The sequence below is a fragment of the Coregonus lavaretus genome (genome assembly GCF_964263955.1).
Source record: "Coregonus lavaretus genome assembly, chromosome: 25".
Taxonomy (NCBI): Eukaryota; Metazoa; Chordata; class Actinopteri; order Salmoniformes; family Salmonidae; genus Coregonus; species Coregonus lavaretus.
This window is the reverse complement of record NC_140012.1, coordinates 29,209,623-29,226,212: the sequence shown is the minus strand read 5'-3', so window position 1 is coordinate 29,226,212 and position 16,590 is coordinate 29,209,623. Positions and strand designations below refer to the sequence as shown.

General features: G+C 44.6%; 3 protein-coding genes across 3 annotated transcripts in view; 2 read left to right on the top strand and 1 right to left on the bottom strand.

Annotated features, from left to right (window-relative positions):
• LOC311100971 (protein TANC2-like) overlaps positions 1-2,447 on the top strand; it is a gene marked incomplete at both ends in the record, with an annotated part of 174,237 nt that extends 171,790 nt beyond the window's left edge. The window contains one exon of the mRNA XM_084141975.1: positions 50-2,447. Within this exon, the coding sequence (XP_083998101.1) occupies positions 50-2,447 (2,398 nt within the window). The remainder of the gene's footprint in view (positions 1-49) is intronic.
• A 4,004-nt stretch (positions 2,448-6,451) lies between these two features.
• g6pc3 (glucose-6-phosphatase catalytic subunit 3) lies at positions 6,452-11,357 on the bottom strand. The gene is made up of 6 exons (XM_084141312.1): positions 11,011-11,357; positions 10,515-10,621; positions 10,233-10,323; positions 9,877-9,995; positions 9,195-9,336; positions 6,452-7,448 (listed from the first exon to the last, which is right to left on the bottom strand). The coding sequence occupies exons 1-6, from the start codon at positions 11,229-11,231 to the stop codon at positions 7,106-7,108; spliced, it is 1,023 nt and encodes a 340-aa protein (XP_083997438.1). The 5' UTR covers positions 11,232-11,357; the 3' UTR covers positions 6,452-7,105.
• Positions 11,358-11,688: 331 nt separating this feature from the next.
• Positions 11,689-16,242, top strand: LOC311100390 (protein LSM12 homolog A-like). Its single transcript, XM_084141282.1, has 5 exons — positions 11,689-11,833; positions 14,197-14,330; positions 14,650-14,759; positions 15,300-15,426; positions 15,590-16,242. The coding sequence occupies exons 1-5, from the start codon at positions 11,707-11,709 to the stop codon at positions 15,680-15,682; spliced, it is 591 nt and encodes a 196-aa protein (XP_083997408.1). The 5' UTR covers positions 11,689-11,706; the 3' UTR covers positions 15,683-16,242.
• Positions 16,243-16,590: the final 348 nt, after the last annotated feature.

Here is a 16,590-nt window from a genome sequence, read left to right as displayed (position 1 = left end):
TCCTCATTTCCAACCCTGTCATATCTTTCCTTATTGTCTGGATCTGTAGGCAGTTCCCTGAGGCCTTGGAGGACCTGAATGAAGCCATGAAGCAGAGCCCCAACAACCGTGAGATCCAGCGCCTCCTGCAGCGGGTAGAGGAGGAGTGTCGTCAGCTCACCCAGGAGGAGGAGGATGCACAGAAGCTGGAGCCTCCCCCGTCTCCTCCCCCATCGCCTCCCCCAGAGGAGGGGGAGGAGGAGGCGATGACCCTGTCCTCCCTCCCTCTCCCCCTGGAGCTCCCCCCTCCCCCAGAGCCTCGGCTGGAGGACATGGAGCCGGTCCAGGATCTGTTTGAGGACGAGGACTATCTGGAGCTGGAGGCCATGTCTATGGGGAGTATGAGTTCTATGGGTCTGGCCCTCGAGAGGGAGCCCCGCTCCAACCCCTCCAGTCTGCCTATCATCCAGAGCCCACCTCTCTCACCGACCAACCACCACCACCCCTACCATCACCAGGACCAGGCCTACCTGTCAGGGGGCTCCACCATGGGCCAGGCTTACGACTATGGCCACCCCAGCCCCACCTCCATGTCCTCCCCCGGCAGCCAGAACTACCAGCCGCCATCGCCCCCCTCCCTCTCCCCCACGCACCACAACTCCCACTACCGACACAGCCCTCCGCAGACCTCCCCGGTGCACCAGACCACCTACCACTTCAGCCCCCCGCCCATGGGAGGCAATGGAGGAGGGGGGCAGGGGACGGACCACGGATACCAGAGCCCCCCGCTCTCCCCCCTGCGTCGGGGTGGGGTACAAAGCCAGTACAGAGCCAGCCCCCCGGTGGAGAGTGTGTGTCTGTACAGGTCCCAGTCAGGCTCTCCGGTGCGCTACCAGCAGGAGCAGCCTCCCCTGTCCAAGATGAGCAGCCAGAGGTCCTTCCAGCTGAGCTCACAGCCCTCCCTGCACCACCAGGCCTCCCTGCACCACCAGGCCTCCCAGCACCATGACACCCTCCAGACACACCAGCACCACCAGGTCTCCCAACTGCACCACCAGGTCTCCCAACAGCACCACCAGGTCTCCCAACAGAACTCCCAACAGCACCACCAGGCCCAACTACACCACCAGGCCTCCCTGCACCACCAGGCCCAACAGCACCAGGCCCAACAGCACCACCAGGCCCAACAGCACCACCAGGGCCTGCGCCTCCAGCCCTCCATGGCCCAGATTGTTCGCACCAACCAGCCCAGCAACGCATACGGCCAGATGGGCCACCCCATGCGCTACCAGGGGGGCTCCATGGACGTGCCGATGGAGAGCCAGAGCCGATTGATGTACCAGCCCTCCCTGGATGGTCGCTCCATGCCCCAGTCCAGCCTATCAGCTGGGGCCCTCTGTCAGCACGGGGGCCGAGGAGGGGTCATAGAGGGACTGATGAAGGATGAGCTACCCCAGCGCCCCTCCTCTGCCTACCGTGCCAGCAGTGGGGGGGGACAAGGGGGCCAGGTCCAGGGGGGGGTCCGCTACAGCCAGACCCCCCAGATTAGCCGCAGCCAGTCAGCCGCCTACTACCCTGTCGCCAAGCACGAGCTGGAGCGCCAGAACAGTGCCATGCCCCAGTGCCAGCTGGGATCGCCAGAGATCGGCCACATGGTGAGGCGGCCCATCAGTGCCATTACCCCAGAGATCAAACCGCACATGTCCACTCCGCGGCCCCTCATCCACTCCCAGAGCGTGGGCCTCCGCTTCTCCCCCTCCAGCAACAACATCTCCATGGGGGGCTCCAGCTGTAATCTAGCCCCAGGCTTCAGGCCTTCCTCTTCCGTCCAGGGGATGGAGATTCCGCTACAGGTGGCCTACGAGGGCTACGAGGAGTACGAGCACTCCTGTAACGATGACATCTCCCCAGTCTCGCCCGCCCAGGGAGGTGGTGGGGGGCTGTACCAGGGCGAGGGCACCCGCTCACGGACCACGCCCTTTATGGGCATCATAGACAAGACGGCGCGGACTCACCAGACTCAGTACCTGCAGCAGCCCTCCTCCCAGCGGCCCTGGGCCATGACCTCCATGGACTCTGGCATCAGCCCCACGTCGCCCGGCCAGCTGGTCCAGCAGGGCTCGTCCTACAGCCCCCCCACCTCGCTGGGGAACATCGCCTACTACAACAAGACTAACAACGCCCAGAACGGACAACTCCTGGAGGAGGACTACTACCCCCAGCAGCAGCAGTCATCCCTGGGCAAGCTGGCCAACGGCAGCTCCCGGGGCGGAGGAGGGGACATCCTGGAGAGGGTGAGCCAGGTGCCCACCTATCCAGACGTGAAGGTGGCCAGGACTCTGCCCGTAGCTCAGGCCTACCAAGACAACATGTACCGACAGCTCTCCCGTGATATGTCCCGTGACTCTAGGCAGGGTCCAACCTCCCCCATCAAACCAAAGAGACCTTTCGTGGAGTCGAATGTGTGAATGTCCAGTCCACAGCCGGACTGAGCGTGTGAGTGGGAGGGGAAGAAAGGGGGAGGGGGAAGTTGAGTTGGGCTGGTGACCTTGTCTGACATTGATGAGGAACACATAATACAAAGACAGAGTACAGCCCCACTCACACAGAAAGCAGTGTCTACAATAGGCACACACTGGCGGTAGGAGTCATACAGTACATAGATACTAAATACTAACACGTGAGAGATTGTACTATTTTGTTGTTAAACTTCAACTCTGCACACATAGAAATAGAAAGATATGTCATTGAAAGGTGATGACAGGGCCAGTGCTGATCACACCCAGGGTCAGAGGCCCTAACACTTTTATAGGGGGGTGTGTGGCACAACTTTCTCCCCGTTTGGGGAGGTCTTGTGTGGGGTGGTGAGAGTGAAACTGGGGGCCCTTACCTTACTGTACCTGTGGACTCTCTAACCATCTACCATCTTCTATCCTTAAAATACAAAGTGTGCACTTATTCAAGGTTGCTAGACTCTCTGTAATACAATACTAATATGTTCAATACTGTAAATGGAAATTACAACTTGACAGTGCTTAGAGAAAAAAAGTATAATATTTATTATTAAGCTATATACGTATAAAAACATAACATAGTTTGCATTTGGATTGTATTTCTGTTTTGCCATGTTGTTAGCCTTTTGTCCTAATAGTCATGCAACGACAGGTTTTGAAGATTTATGCTGCATTCATGACATGTCGGCCAGGGAAACTGATATTTCCGACTTGGAAACTCATTGTAGAAAAATGATACCCGACTTTCCGACTTGGAAACTATCAGAATCAACCAAGATGAAGCTCTACGCAAATAACTTATGATAATTTCAACTCTGAAATAGGAAGTTCCGACAAGCACATGAACGCCCCACAATTAGGGCAGGGGGTGAGGGACATTTACAAACCTTAAATTACTCAATGTCAAATGTTATTTTCGTATTTTTCGAAATATTAGGTTTGTTATGTTATATTTGTGGTATTTTCACTCAAACATACCACATAATGTTGCCTTTCATTTGAAGTTCAATTGTTACTGCCATGGCCTTCTACAAACATCCTCTAGAGAATAGTTCAACCAATAAACTACTCCTAATACTTACGCTGCGTTGTACTTGTTGAATGTTATTTGTCTTTCTTCCAACTAGGATAACTTTGCAGTGTTTAAAGGGGTATAAGAGGTTTAGTTTTGTGAAATATATTAATTTGTTCATTGATCCATTATTATGCATAAATCATTGTCATTAGTTTGAGGACAGAGAAAGTCATACAAATACCAAAGTTAGGAGATGTCCCCCTTCTGAAGTTCCTGGTAATAAAAGTATATATATATATAAAAGAAACTAAAATCATATACAGAATATAATAATGTAAGGAATATTTGAAGTTTTCTTTGTAATTACCCCGTGTATATAGAGTGGCTTGCGAAAGTATTCACCCCCCTTAGCATTTTTCCTATTTTGTTGCCTTACAACCTGGAATTAAAATGGATTTTTGGGGGGTTTGTATCATTTGATTTCCACGAATGGTCTCTTTGGTTTAGACCACTGCGCCACTCGGGAGGCCATTCCTTCAATTCTGACCAGTTTCCCAGTCCCCACCACCATGCTTTACTGTCCCCACCACCATGGCTTTACTGTGGGGATGGTGTTCTCGGGGTGATGAGAGGTGTTGGGTTTGCGCCAGACATAGCGTTTTCCTTGATGGCCAAAAAGCTCAATTTTAGTCTCATCTGACCAGAGTACCTTCTTCCATATGTTTGGGGAGTCTCCCACATGCCTTTTGGTAAACACCAAACGTGTTTGCTTCTTTTTTTCTTTAAGCAATAGCTTTGGCCAGTCTTCCGTAAAGCCCAGCTCTGTGGAGTGTATGGCTTAAAGTGGTCCTATGGACAGATACTCCGATCTCCGCTGTGGAGCTTTGCAGCTCCTTCAGGGTTATCTTTGGTCTCTTTGTTGCCTCTCTGATTAATGCCCTCCTTGCCTGGTCTGTGAGTTTTGGTGGGCGGCCCTCTTTTGGCAGGTTTGTTGTGGTGCCATATTCTTTCCATTTTCTAATAATGGATTTAATGGTGCTCCGTGGGATGTTCAAAGTTTCGGATATTTTTTTATAACCCAACCCTGATCTGTACTTCTCCACAACTTTGTCCCTGACCTGTTTGGAGAGCTCCTTTCCTTCATGGTGCTGCTTGCTTGGTGGTGCCCCTTGCTTAGTGTTGTTGCAGACTCTGGGGCCTTTCAGAACAGGTGTATATATACTGAGATCATGTGACAGGTCATGTGACACTTAGATTGCACACAGGTGGACTTTATTGAACTAATTATGTGACTTCTGAAGGTAACTGGTTGCACCAGATCTTATTTAGGGGCTTCATAACACCACTTTTCCGTTATTTATTTTGTAGAGAGTAATTTTTTTCATTTCACTTCACCAATTTGGACTATTTTGTGTATGTCCATTACATGAAATCCAAATAAAAATCAATTTAAATTACAGGTTGTAATGCAACAAAATAGGAAAAACGCCAAGGGGGATGAATAGTTTTGCAAGGCACTGTAGCCAAGTTATCGTTAGTCATTGTGTATTTATTCCTCGTTATTATTATTTTCTATTATTTCAATTTTTTTCTCTCTGCATTGTTGGGAAGTTCCCGTAAGTAAGCATTTCACTGTTAGCCTACACCTGTTGTTTATAAAGCATGTGTCAAATAACATTTGATTTGAAACCACTGTTAAAGACATTATTCTGCATCTGCATCATATTTTCTTGTTTTCTTTTCTTTTTGTTTACTGAGTTTTCATTCATACATTTCTGCACTAAATGCCTGTAAAGTTTTTAACTAAGGGTGCACTTTATGTATTTGAATTACTTAATTTTAGTTATGATTGTTACTGAATTTGGATGAATGGAGGTCAGGTGGGACTTCTTCTGACCAGTGATAATGGATTATTACTGATGACTCATCATCATAGTAATGAATGACAACATGAAGAATAAAACAATGTATAAAGATGTATATATCCCCCTCAACCCAACCCCAGATCCCTTCATAGACAGACAGGTCTCATACACAAATGGCTTGTTTAAAGAAAAAAAAAGATCTGTACCACAAGTGGAAATGCTCCTCTTTTGCAGTTTCCTTATAGCTACTGTTCAATTCAATTACAGTGTGTGTGTAACCTATTGACTGACAAAGTCAGTCAGATGGCCCCAAATCCAGTGACAAAGCACTTAATTTCAGTGTCAAGGGAAAGTCCTGGAGAGAAAAATGTAAAGGTTGTATTCATGACTAACATATTTTTATATTTGCCATGTGAGAGTATAAAAACAATGGATGTGTGAAAGTACTTCAGTCAGATTGAATGCTCAGTCAGTTGCCACTGCTTCATGAACAGTTTCCATTTGGGTCTTGTCTGCCATTCAAATGGCTGAATAAAATTATTCAAATGGTTCCCAACCCATAGTATAGCTCATTTATACAAATGTAAGACCGTACTGTATATGTGAGGAATTGTACTATTCTTTCAAAAAGGACTTTGAGGTGTTTTGTTTTTCAACTTTTGATGTAAAGTTGGTTGTAAATATTCAGATGCATGTTTGATTATTTCGCCAATCATGATCTCAAACAGAAACACATAGTGTCCTGAATCTGGTCTGTGATATACATTTGCGATTTGGGATAAGAGTAATGAAGCTGTTATCCCTGAATGTCCTTTATCCTTTCCCTCTAACCTCCAACCAGACACAACGCAAAACTCTGAAGCGTTCTATTTTTATTATTTTATTTAAATGTATTTGCTTGCTGAGCAGAGTTATTTTGTCTGTAAATGTGAGCTTTCAGAGCGCTGTGATAAGTTGAATTAAAAATAATAAAAAAATAATAATGTGTTTTTATCTCATGATAACTGATTGTAATCTGTACAGTCAAACCTATGTATTGAAGAATAACATTTATAAATGGTTACCAACTGAAAAACATCCTGCATGCATGTCATTTATTTGCTTCGGTCTTTCAGGTGAATGATATGAATAGCTGCTTATGTAGCATACAGTAACCTTACATTTTCATTGTCAGGTCATTTTTTACTTCTTTAATGTTACATGCCAAGCATAACATCTAGTACTACCTGAGGGAACTGCACACTAGCCTACTTGATTGTAACAGAGTCATTAATTGATTAGGTATAACCAGAATGTGGCACCATTTACCTTTACTTACAGATAATTTGTCAATCAAATTGTAAGGCAACATTGTAACTAAACGAAGTGAGATATTGCATACATATTTGGGAAGGAGAAGGTTACACTGCTGTTTACATAGCTAGGGAGTGAGAAGGTTACACTGCTGGTTACATTGCTAGAAATAACAGACGCATAGTAGAAGCTGAGACAAAATAACACCAAAAACATTTGGCCTATATCATGCAAATGGAATTATACAATCTTCAATCATCAGCAGAAAAATTTGCATTCAGCATTTATGTCTGACAATTTCCTTAGAATTCAACACCCATATTGCTATCAATTTCCCAATTTATACAGGAGTGTGTATGAAAAGAAAAGCATTATTTTAAGAGTACCTATAGAAACTTTTTCTCTCAGTGTCCAGAGTTGATCTTTTGAGGAATGTCGTTTTACTCCTTTTTCTTTTTGTGTGTGAGGAGGTGTACAAAGCCAGGTACATAGATCATGACCACCTGGGGCACGATGGTAAACTTGATAAAGAAGAGGAAGTAGAAGAGGGGCTGTGGTTGGATTGGTAGAGGCAGTCGATGGACATGGTAGAGAGCCATGGAGCAGAGGGCCAGACACAGGGCACGTGGAGCCCAGGGGAGAGTGTACCCACCTGGCTTCCAGTACTGGGCCAGCCCCAGGCCCAGGATAGCACCACAGTCCCGGGTGAGTGAGGAGAAGGGGGCTGTGTCCAGCCGAATCCACTCTGAATGGGAGCACCACTTCTTAGCCAATGCAATGGACCTTGGAAATGGAAAATGTTAGAAATTCTATTAAATGCAATTAGAGCTATACAGTGAGGGAAAAAAGTATTTGATCCCCTGCTGATTTTGTACGTTTGCCAACTGACAAAGACATGATCAGTCTATAATTTTAATGGTAGGTTTATTTGAACAGTGAGAGACAGAATAACAACAAAAAAATCCAGAAAAACGCATGTTAAAAAAGTTCTAAATTGATTTGCATTTTAATGATGGAAATAGGTATTTGACCCCTCTGCAAAACATGACTTAGTACTTGGTGGCAAAACCCTTGTTGGCAATCACAGAGGTCAGACGTTTCTTGTAGTTGGCCACCAGGTTTGCACACATCTCAGGAGGGATTTTGTCCCACTCCTCTTTGCAGATCTTCTCCAAGTCATTAAGGTTTCGAGCCTGACGTTTGGCAACTCGAACCTTCAGCTCCCTCCACAGATTTTCTATGGGATTAAGGTCTGGAGACTGGCTAGGCCACTCCAGGACCTTAATGTGCTCTTCTTGAGCCACTCCTTTGTTGCCTTGGCTGTGTGTTTTGGGTCATTGTCATGCTGGAATACCCATCCACGACCCATTTTCAATGCCCTGGCTGAGGGAAGGAGGTTCTCATCCAAGATTTGACGGTACATGGCCCCGTCCATCGTCCCTTTGATGCGGTGAAGTTGTCCTGTCCCCTTAGCAGAAAAACACCCCCAAAGCATAATGTTTCCACCTCCATGTTTGACGGTGGGGATGGTGTTCTTGGGGTCATAGGCAGCATTCCTCCTCCTCCAAACACGGCGAGTTGAGTTGATGCCAAAAAGCTTGATTTTGGTCTCATCTGACCACAACACTTTCACCCAGTTCTCCTCTGTATCATTCAGATGTTCATTGGCAAACTTCAGACGGGCCTGTATATGTGCTTTCTTGAGCAGGGGGACCTTGTGGGCGCTGCAGGATTTCAGTCCTTCACGGCGTAGTGTGTTACCAATTGTTTTCTTGGTGACTATGGTCCCAGCTGCCTTGAGATCATTGACAAGATCCTCCCGTGTAGTTCTGGGCTGATTCCTCACCGTTCTCATGATCATCGCAACTCCACGAGGTGAGATCTTGCATGGAGCCCCAGGCCGAGGGAGATTGACAGTGTTTTGTGTTTCTTCCATTTGCGAATAATCGCACCAACTGTTGTCACCTACTCACCAAGCTGCTTGGCGATGGTCTTGTAGCCCATTCCAGCCTTGTGTAGGTCTACAATCTTGTCCCTGACATCCTTAGAGCTCTTTGGTCTTGGCCATGGTGGAGAGTTTGGAATCTGATTGATTGATTGCTTCTGTGGACAGGTGTCTTTTATACAGGTAACAAACTGAGATTAGGAGCACTCCCTTTAAGAGTGTGTTCCTAATCTCAGCTCGTTACCTGTATAAAAGACACCTGGGAGCCAGAAATCTTTCTGATTGCGAGGGGGTCAAATACTTATTTCCCTCATTAAAATGCAAATCAATTTATAACATTTTTGACATGCGTTTTTCTGGATTTTTTTGTTTTTATTCCGTCTCTCACTGTTCAAATAAACCTACCATAAAAATGATAGACTGATCATTTCTTTGTCAGTGGGCAAACGTACAAAATCAGCAGGGGATCAAATACTTTTTTCCCTCACTGTAGATGTTATGAGGCAAGCTGCTTCTAAAATAGATGTAATCACATTCCCTATTTTCTTTATGATATGTGAAAACATTGGGTAGACTAGACTCACCAGGACAGGTCGAAGCCCAGCCGTGTCAGTCCTGAGTGGATTAGGAAAGCACTGAGGAGTAGCCCAAAGCTGGAACTCACAAAAAACACCAGAGGGCGACCTTCTGGAACCTGACGGCTCAGAACTACCCCAAGAATGAAGCCTGAAGAAAAGAGATAGGGACACTCACTTCAGAACGAAGACTATGTTCTAGAATTCTAGAATATTCTAACCCAAAACCTTGTCAACCTTAGAATAAGTTAGATACAGTATTCTACAGTAGGTTATACACATCTCTGAGTCTCCCGAGTGGCGCAGTGGTCTAAGGCACTGCATCGCAGTGCTAGCTGTGCCACTAGAGATCCTGGTTCGAATCCAGGCTCTGTCGTAGCCGGCCGCGACCGGGAGACCCATGGGGCGGCGCACAATTGGCCCAGCGTCGTCCAGGGTAGGGGAGGGAATGGCCGGCAGGGGATGTAGCTCAGTTGGTAGAGCATGGCGTTTGCAACGCCAGGGTTGTGGGTTCGATAAAAAATAAATAATGTATGTGCTAACTGTAAGTCGCTCTGGATAAGAGCGTCTGCTAAATGACTAAAATGTAAATGTAAGTACAGTATTGTACATGCATAACTCCCACTACAAAGAACAAATGATTACATCCTCCTGAATAAAGTTGCACAAGACAGTACAGGTACTTTCTGACCTGTCAAAGAGCCAGCTATGACCTGATGGGGGAAGTGTGCCAGGATGAAGATACGAGAGAGGCCAACTGCCACTAACCCCAGCAGATACAGCAAGTACGGAACCGCTGATAGCAACACGCTGAAATAGATGCAAGAAGGGACAATGAAAACGGTTATTTATTAACCATGTCAAACATGCTCACACAGATTTTACAATATAGATTGCCTGACGGTCAATAAACAATGATTGCGTTAAAATAAAAATCTCATATTAGACTGACAGTCTAAATTTAGCAGGGACACATAGGGTATGCAGAAGTTGTTTATGTGATATTAATTTATTGTTTAAATTTAGTACGGAATGAAATGGTCAGACCTGCGCGTGTAGGAGTAGAGAAGAGAACCCAGGGATGAGGCCATCACCCACCACACTGCTGCTGTTACCATTGCATGACCAGATGGACTGCCTGAGAGATGGAGAGGAATAACATTACTGTTCAAATAGGGTGATATTATGGTGGGATTACATTATTACCCATGGTTGTAAGGTCACACAGTCAGTTTGTCTGGTCAAGTAAATTATGTGCACAATATTTGGATGCTTTGTTGCTGTATGAGAATTACTAGCTTTTGGAATATTGTATTACATCTCACTAACCTGGACCTGTTTCACAAGTTGAAGCAAACTGGTGGAGTTTGGGAGGGTTTTTGTCAAATAAATGGGATTCTCCAACCCACCAGAATGGCCTCTCCCCAAAGAGCATCCTGCGTTGGAACGAAAATTCTAACGTCAAAATGTACACCACAAAAAGTCAAAATATGTTTGCCTTTATACTTACATCCTCCAACTCTTTAAGGTTCCGACGTTTGTTTTACCGTCGGACCAATAATAGAAAAGGACATGCCACGAATCCAAACGTGTTGCATAAAATATCAGAGATGTATGCGTTATATGCTCACCATAAATAAATGTTGATGCGTTAAAAAATGTAAATGAAACATATGATTTGTAAACGAATGACTTTAGATCAGAATAGTGGGTTTTCTTAAAGTTTATCAAGCATTCAGCGGACATTGCAGCTATAGGGCCGAGACTTCCGGTAAGTTAATTGAACGTTTTTAAAGCATAATGGACCAAATAAACGTTCTCTTACCATTTGAACACTAGATTAAGCCACTCTGAAATAGCAGCCACCCAGACAACTGCAAATCCAGTCCGTCGGTTGAGAAAGTAAGTCATGGGGAACACGAGTAGGAAGGCAGCTTTGGGATCCCCAATGTGAGTGGCAATCAACCAAAGTTTGTCTTGGCTCTTCGTTCTTTGCTGAAGTGCTTCAGCCATCCAAATACCTTGGGTGTGTATGGCCTCCATCATTAAAGTGAATACACAATATCAAGGATCCAAATAAGAGGATGATATTGTGAGGATATTCTGATTGATGGCGTGATAGTCAGGACGGAAATATTTTGCAGCAGAAGCATTTCTGAATCCTGACAACAGGGGGAGGGATGGGACAAACTTTGCAGGTGCATGTTAATGTTCTGATGGTAGTCATCGAACTGTTCTGCATGGAACTGTTCCATCAGTATCAGTCAATGCCTCCCTATCAGAGAGAGAGTGCAACTCCTTTTTTCATCCAGGGAGGAAACCCTATAATATAGTATTCTTGGTAAAAATCTTAATGTAATGCTAAAATACTAGCTACTAGCTAGCTACAGAACTGTGGAATTAATGAAAATCATGAGATGGGACGTAGCTACGTGATTTGACACGCCCCGAAGTCGTGCAAGTGACGAGATCACGTACTAATTTTACGTAAGACTTGCGCTCCGGTTTTCTGGCGGAGAAGATGGCGGCTCCTGGACCGGGGGAGTATTTTAGCGTCGGGAGCCATGTCTCTTGTCTCACCTGCTTGGGCCAGCGTCTGCAAGGAGAGGTGGTGGCCTTCGATTACCAGTCCAAGATGTTGACTTTGAGTATCCTTTCTCAATTTTAGGATGCCATTGAATCATTGGCCTGTTTGCCTGCAAGGGCATGTGTCAAATAGTGATCCGCGCAGGCGTAATTAATAGTACAGTAGCTAGCCGAATTGCTTAGCTAGCTTTGTCCCCGTGAAAGATTTTGATACAATTCATTAAGATTGTCTGAGTCGTACGCTCCTTCATCTGTATTACATTTGGTTAATGTTGATGGATTTTTGCTCTGAGTTCTTAGTTATTTTTACATGTGTTGTTGTGATTCAACGTAGAATTGCTGGTCCTCGACTAGGATCACTATTTGGCAGAATCCTGTATGGCATGGCATCATGGCAGATTCACTGTTAATGGTATAATTGATATTGGCTAGCGTGACAGTCTTGCTAGATAGTTAACTTAACTAGTCAACTGACCATCACAGAGGCTTTTTTAAACAGACCACCTGACTGATTGCATACATATCAATAATAAATGACAACACTGAATTTCATTGTACCTCAATGCTAACTAGCAGCTAGATAGCTAACGTTAGCTAGCTAGCTTTAGATAGCCAGCATATTACGGGACCATTTGACGCTGTCTTTATGTTTGATATTCGTAAGTGTCACTCATGAAATCTAACTCACGGCATGATTGATTTGTCAAAGTCAGTGACGTTAAGTATTCTGACAGAAACGGCATAACGCTAGCTACAAGCTAATAGTATTGCCCGACTATGGCTTTTCAATACACCTTGGCCCAAGTAGCTAGCTGAAAAAGCTATGGATGTTTCTCTCCGCAATCCACACTCCTGAGGGTGGGCGTGGGACCACCTTGCACTGGCTCCAATGGCTGGTTGTCACATGAGTGCTTCTATTGCTAGCCATTCAACTATCTTTTTTTTCTGCTAGCTATACCAGTCCACTGAGACTGGAGCTGTAATTTAGCATCCACGGAGCATTTTAATTGAATAGGAGAGAACCGGTTGGTGTCAAATAATGGCAGTGGCAGACAGTAAAGATCCCACTAGGAACAAAGCAAGTAAAAATGTAACCACAGTTGCAATTCATTTCTGTAGTATGTGATTTAATGTTTTGTAGTTGAATAGAATAGCATGCGTTTTGTTTAGATGGCGTGATTGAAGTGACCAGTCCGCAGTGCTGATGAGGGATGTCCAGCATCTTGCCATGTTTCCTGGCAATTTTTTACAAGCTATCCCAGAGGTGATAGTTATACCTTCAGGAGAATGTGTATGTTTTCAGCATTTAGGCCTAGATGTTTAATACTAAGCTAGGGCCTATGTTGTGGAAGGACACACTGTCTCTGCATTTAGGGCCTTGTGTTGTGCATTATTTTATTGTTCCATTCATGCCTCAACCTTCTTTAGGATGCTTGCTGTCATTCATTGCCATGCTACAACCTGTGTATGTTGACCCAGGCTACTACAGGTGGCAGAATTGCCCTTGGTTGTCATTCCAGCTGACTGTGCCAGTACTGCCACTGACTGATAGGCCTGCCCCAACCTTAACTCGGTGTCTTACTGAAGCCGCTAGTGGAGTGCCATACGTCTGGCAAGTGAGACTTCCTCAGTCTACCACTCTATTACAGTGAGCTATGGTGTTGAAGTTGTCTGATATATTTTACATTTTGATAGGGAGAATAGACCATCATATTTCAATGTTGACGATTCACACATTCTAACGCTGCTGATGGTGATGTCATATTTGCTCAGTCAAATACCTGTAGAGGAGTAGAAGGCTCTCAACCAACGTGAGATGAGGTACAACCAAAAAATTATATGAGCATTTGGAAGGAATAGGTGTGACTCATGTGCGAGACATACCTCTTCCTTCCAAATGCTCAGTCATGCATTTTACATTTACATTTTAGTCATTTAGCAGACGCTCTTACCCAGAGCAACTTAGTTAGTGCATTCATCTTAAGATAGCTAGGTGAGACAACCACATACCACAGTCACAGTAAGTACAAGAGCTAGTAAGAAAAATAATGTAAAGTGAGAGTGTTAGTTCCAGAAATGTTTTATTTTATTTTTATGCACACCTATTTTGCTCAAAGCAATGAACTTAAAATGCCATGACATCTGTATGCACCTGCCCATTATTTGAAGTACGGCAATTAAATCAGTCTAATAATTTATACTTGCTCAGGTAATTTTATAGCAGCGTGTGCTTATAGGCTGTATGCAGTCTGGACCATTGGTATTGTAGGATGTTTTTGTATATACCTAGAATGTGAACTCTATATTTATTCATGTCTTGAGATTATTTTAATGTCACTGATGCTCTAGTCTTGTACACCAACTGCCATGTGTGCATGTGTTACTACCTTTACAGTTTGTTTACCTTGACTTGAGTTCCTCCCAGAATGTGCTCCCTCCAGCGGAAAGCCAAACCTCAACGACGTCATCCTGATCAATTTAGCCTATGTTTCTGAAGTTGATATAATAAATGACCGGACTGAAGCTCTTCCTCCTCTAGCATCACTGAATGTTAGCAAGGTAGGCCCTCATCTGCTGTCATACTGTAGATCCCTCAAATTCAGCCAGTTCCACTGCTTTTTTACATTCTTCCCCCACTAATCAGGGACTGATTTAGACCTGGGACACAAGATTGGTGCTATTCATTATCAGATAGAACATCCCATGTTTTGGGTCAAGGTTGTCAATTGTGTTTTCAGTTGTTAGCGAGAGTTGCGTTTCACGCCTATTCCCTTCAAATGCTCTTATAGTTTGTGGTTGCACCTCGACTCACGTTGGTTGAGTGCCTTCTACTCCAGATCCCCTCCTAACTTTCTCCTCCCTGTCATCTTCCTCCCAGCTTGCCAATCGGGCACGGTCAGAGAAGGAGGACAAGCTGTCCCAAGCCTATGCAATCAGTGCTGGGGTTTCTGCGGAGGGCCAGCTGCTATTCCAGACTATTCACAAAACGTAAGTGCCTTTTTTCAATTTAGATTCAATAAACTTGATGAATTCCTGAGGGGCAGAGAATCGGTGGGTGGAATAGGATACAGGTAATAATTACTGGGTAACTAATATGGGCAGGTGATTTGAGGACAAAATTGAAGTAGTAGCAACAAAAAAAAACGGTATTGATCCATTTAACTCACAGGCCATGGAAATGGGCCTACTTAATCGCCTTTTTTCAGTCATACTGGCTAGATTTAGGCAGGTGACGTTTGAGGTCTTGACCTGATTTGGGCTCTTAAGCTTAGTTTAAATTGGTAAGAAGCGGGAACGACAATCCCATCTGACACCTCAGTTTTCCCCACACGGCAGACGTAGAATTTATACCGGTGCGGTTGGTCAACCATAAATAAAAACAATTATTACAATTTGAGATTTCATGCTTTATTTAGAAAATTGTAGAGTGGTTTAAATAGACTTGACTCCTCATCTCAAGGTCAGGGACTGTTTGACCAATTAATTGTTTCCAGACGTTAATCTAATGATGTGTACTGTGTTCTGCAGCATCAAAGACTGTAAATGGCAGGAGAAGAACATACTGGTCATGGACGATGTTGTAATTTCGCCGCCATACCAGGCTGAGAACTGCAAAGGCAAAGAGGGAAGCGCTTTAAGTCATGTACGCAAAATAGTGAGTATCGCCTACCTACTACTACTTCATCTGTCATTGTTGTGGAATTATGATACAGTTTACATGTCATTTGCCCTTTTATTTCTTACAAATAACTTTTGATACAATGGCATATAGAATTGGATCATGCATCAATTGTTCTTCCCCTGTCGTTCCTCTTTAGGTTGAGAAACATTTTAGAGACGTGGAAAGGCAGAAGTCCATGCAACGTTCACAAGCACAGCAAACACAGAAGGACACCACTTTATCTTCTTGAGTCGGTGTAGGGCAGTGTGGGTCCAGCCAGCCAGGGTAGGCAACACGGCGGGGGACAGGAAGGCTGCACGGCTGGCAGTCTGTCCCCACTGCCGGACAAGGTTGGCATTCCTAGCCCTCGGTGTCAGAGACCAGGAAGATACAGCGCTAAGGGGCCCTGGGTCCAGAAGATCAAACCATTTACGAAAAAGACAACAAAAAGAAGGAGGAAGAGAGTGAATCTTCAATTAGACTTTATAAAGATAATTTAAAACATGAAGCAACCATAGTTTCCTTTAACTAACTTCATCATCGTCTCCCTCACCCCCCCCCCCCCCCCCCCCCCCCCCATCCATTAATTCATCATCGTCCCCCCTATCCACCCACCTCCTCAGTTTCATTTCTTCAAAAAGAGAAAATAGAGCAGTCAGAAAGGCTTGTTAGCTTTATTTTCGGTCATTTTCTTTTTGCTGTATCCATGTTCTACAAGTGTCTGTTTTTTCTGTATTTTAAACAAAATGTGACTTGAAATGCCACACTTTAAAAATACATTTTCTAAAATAAAAGTAACAAAAATTCTGACTAATACTGTAATTTCAATCGCTTGTTGCGAGGCAAGGAAACAAAACTTAGAAAGATTCAGATGGCAAATTATTGATTTCCTGTTGGTAGGACTTTAATTTTTTGCAATGACTTGTGGTATATGGAACATTGTAGAATATCACAAATTGTCTCTGCAAAAGAATGGTCACTCAATAGTGCAGTAAGCCTTGTGAAACCAGACTGACCACTGTGCTCATGTTTTGTTTCACATGGAGTGAAACAGAATATGAGCTATCACGAGATCGGTCTGGTTTCACAAGGCTGCAGTAGGCTACCGTTTAATCATGACTGTATTCAATGTGCATGGTCATACCTGGCAAGCCACCC

What these genes read in the sequence shown, in the direction of transcription:
- g6pc3 (XM_084141312.1), bottom strand. Translation starts at nt 11,231, where the DNA reads ATGATGGAGGCCATACACACCCAAGGTATTTGGATGGCTGAAGCACTT. An exon ending in AACTTGTGAAACAGGTCCAG is followed by an intron (nt 10,324 to 10,514) that starts GTTAGTGAGATG and finishes TCCATCTCTCAG; the next exon opens with GCAGTCCATCTGGTCATGCA. An exon ending in CTCTACTCCTACACGCGCAG is followed by an intron (nt 9,996 to 10,232) that starts GTCTGACCATTT and finishes CATCTATTTCAG; the next exon opens with CGTGTTGCTATCAGCGGTTC.
- LOC311100390 (XM_084141282.1), top strand. Translation starts at nt 11,707, where the DNA reads ATGGCGGCTCCTGGACCGGGGGAGTATTTTAGCGTCGGGAGCCATGTC. An exon ending in TTCCAGACTATTCACAAAAC is followed by an intron (nt 14,760 to 15,299) that starts GTAAGTGCCTTT and finishes TGTGTTCTGCAG; the next exon opens with CATCAAAGACTGTAAATGGC. An exon ending in TAAGTCATGTACGCAAAATA is followed by an intron (nt 15,427 to 15,589) that starts GTGAGTATCGCC and finishes GTTCCTCTTTAG; the next exon opens with GTTGAGAAACATTTTAGAGA.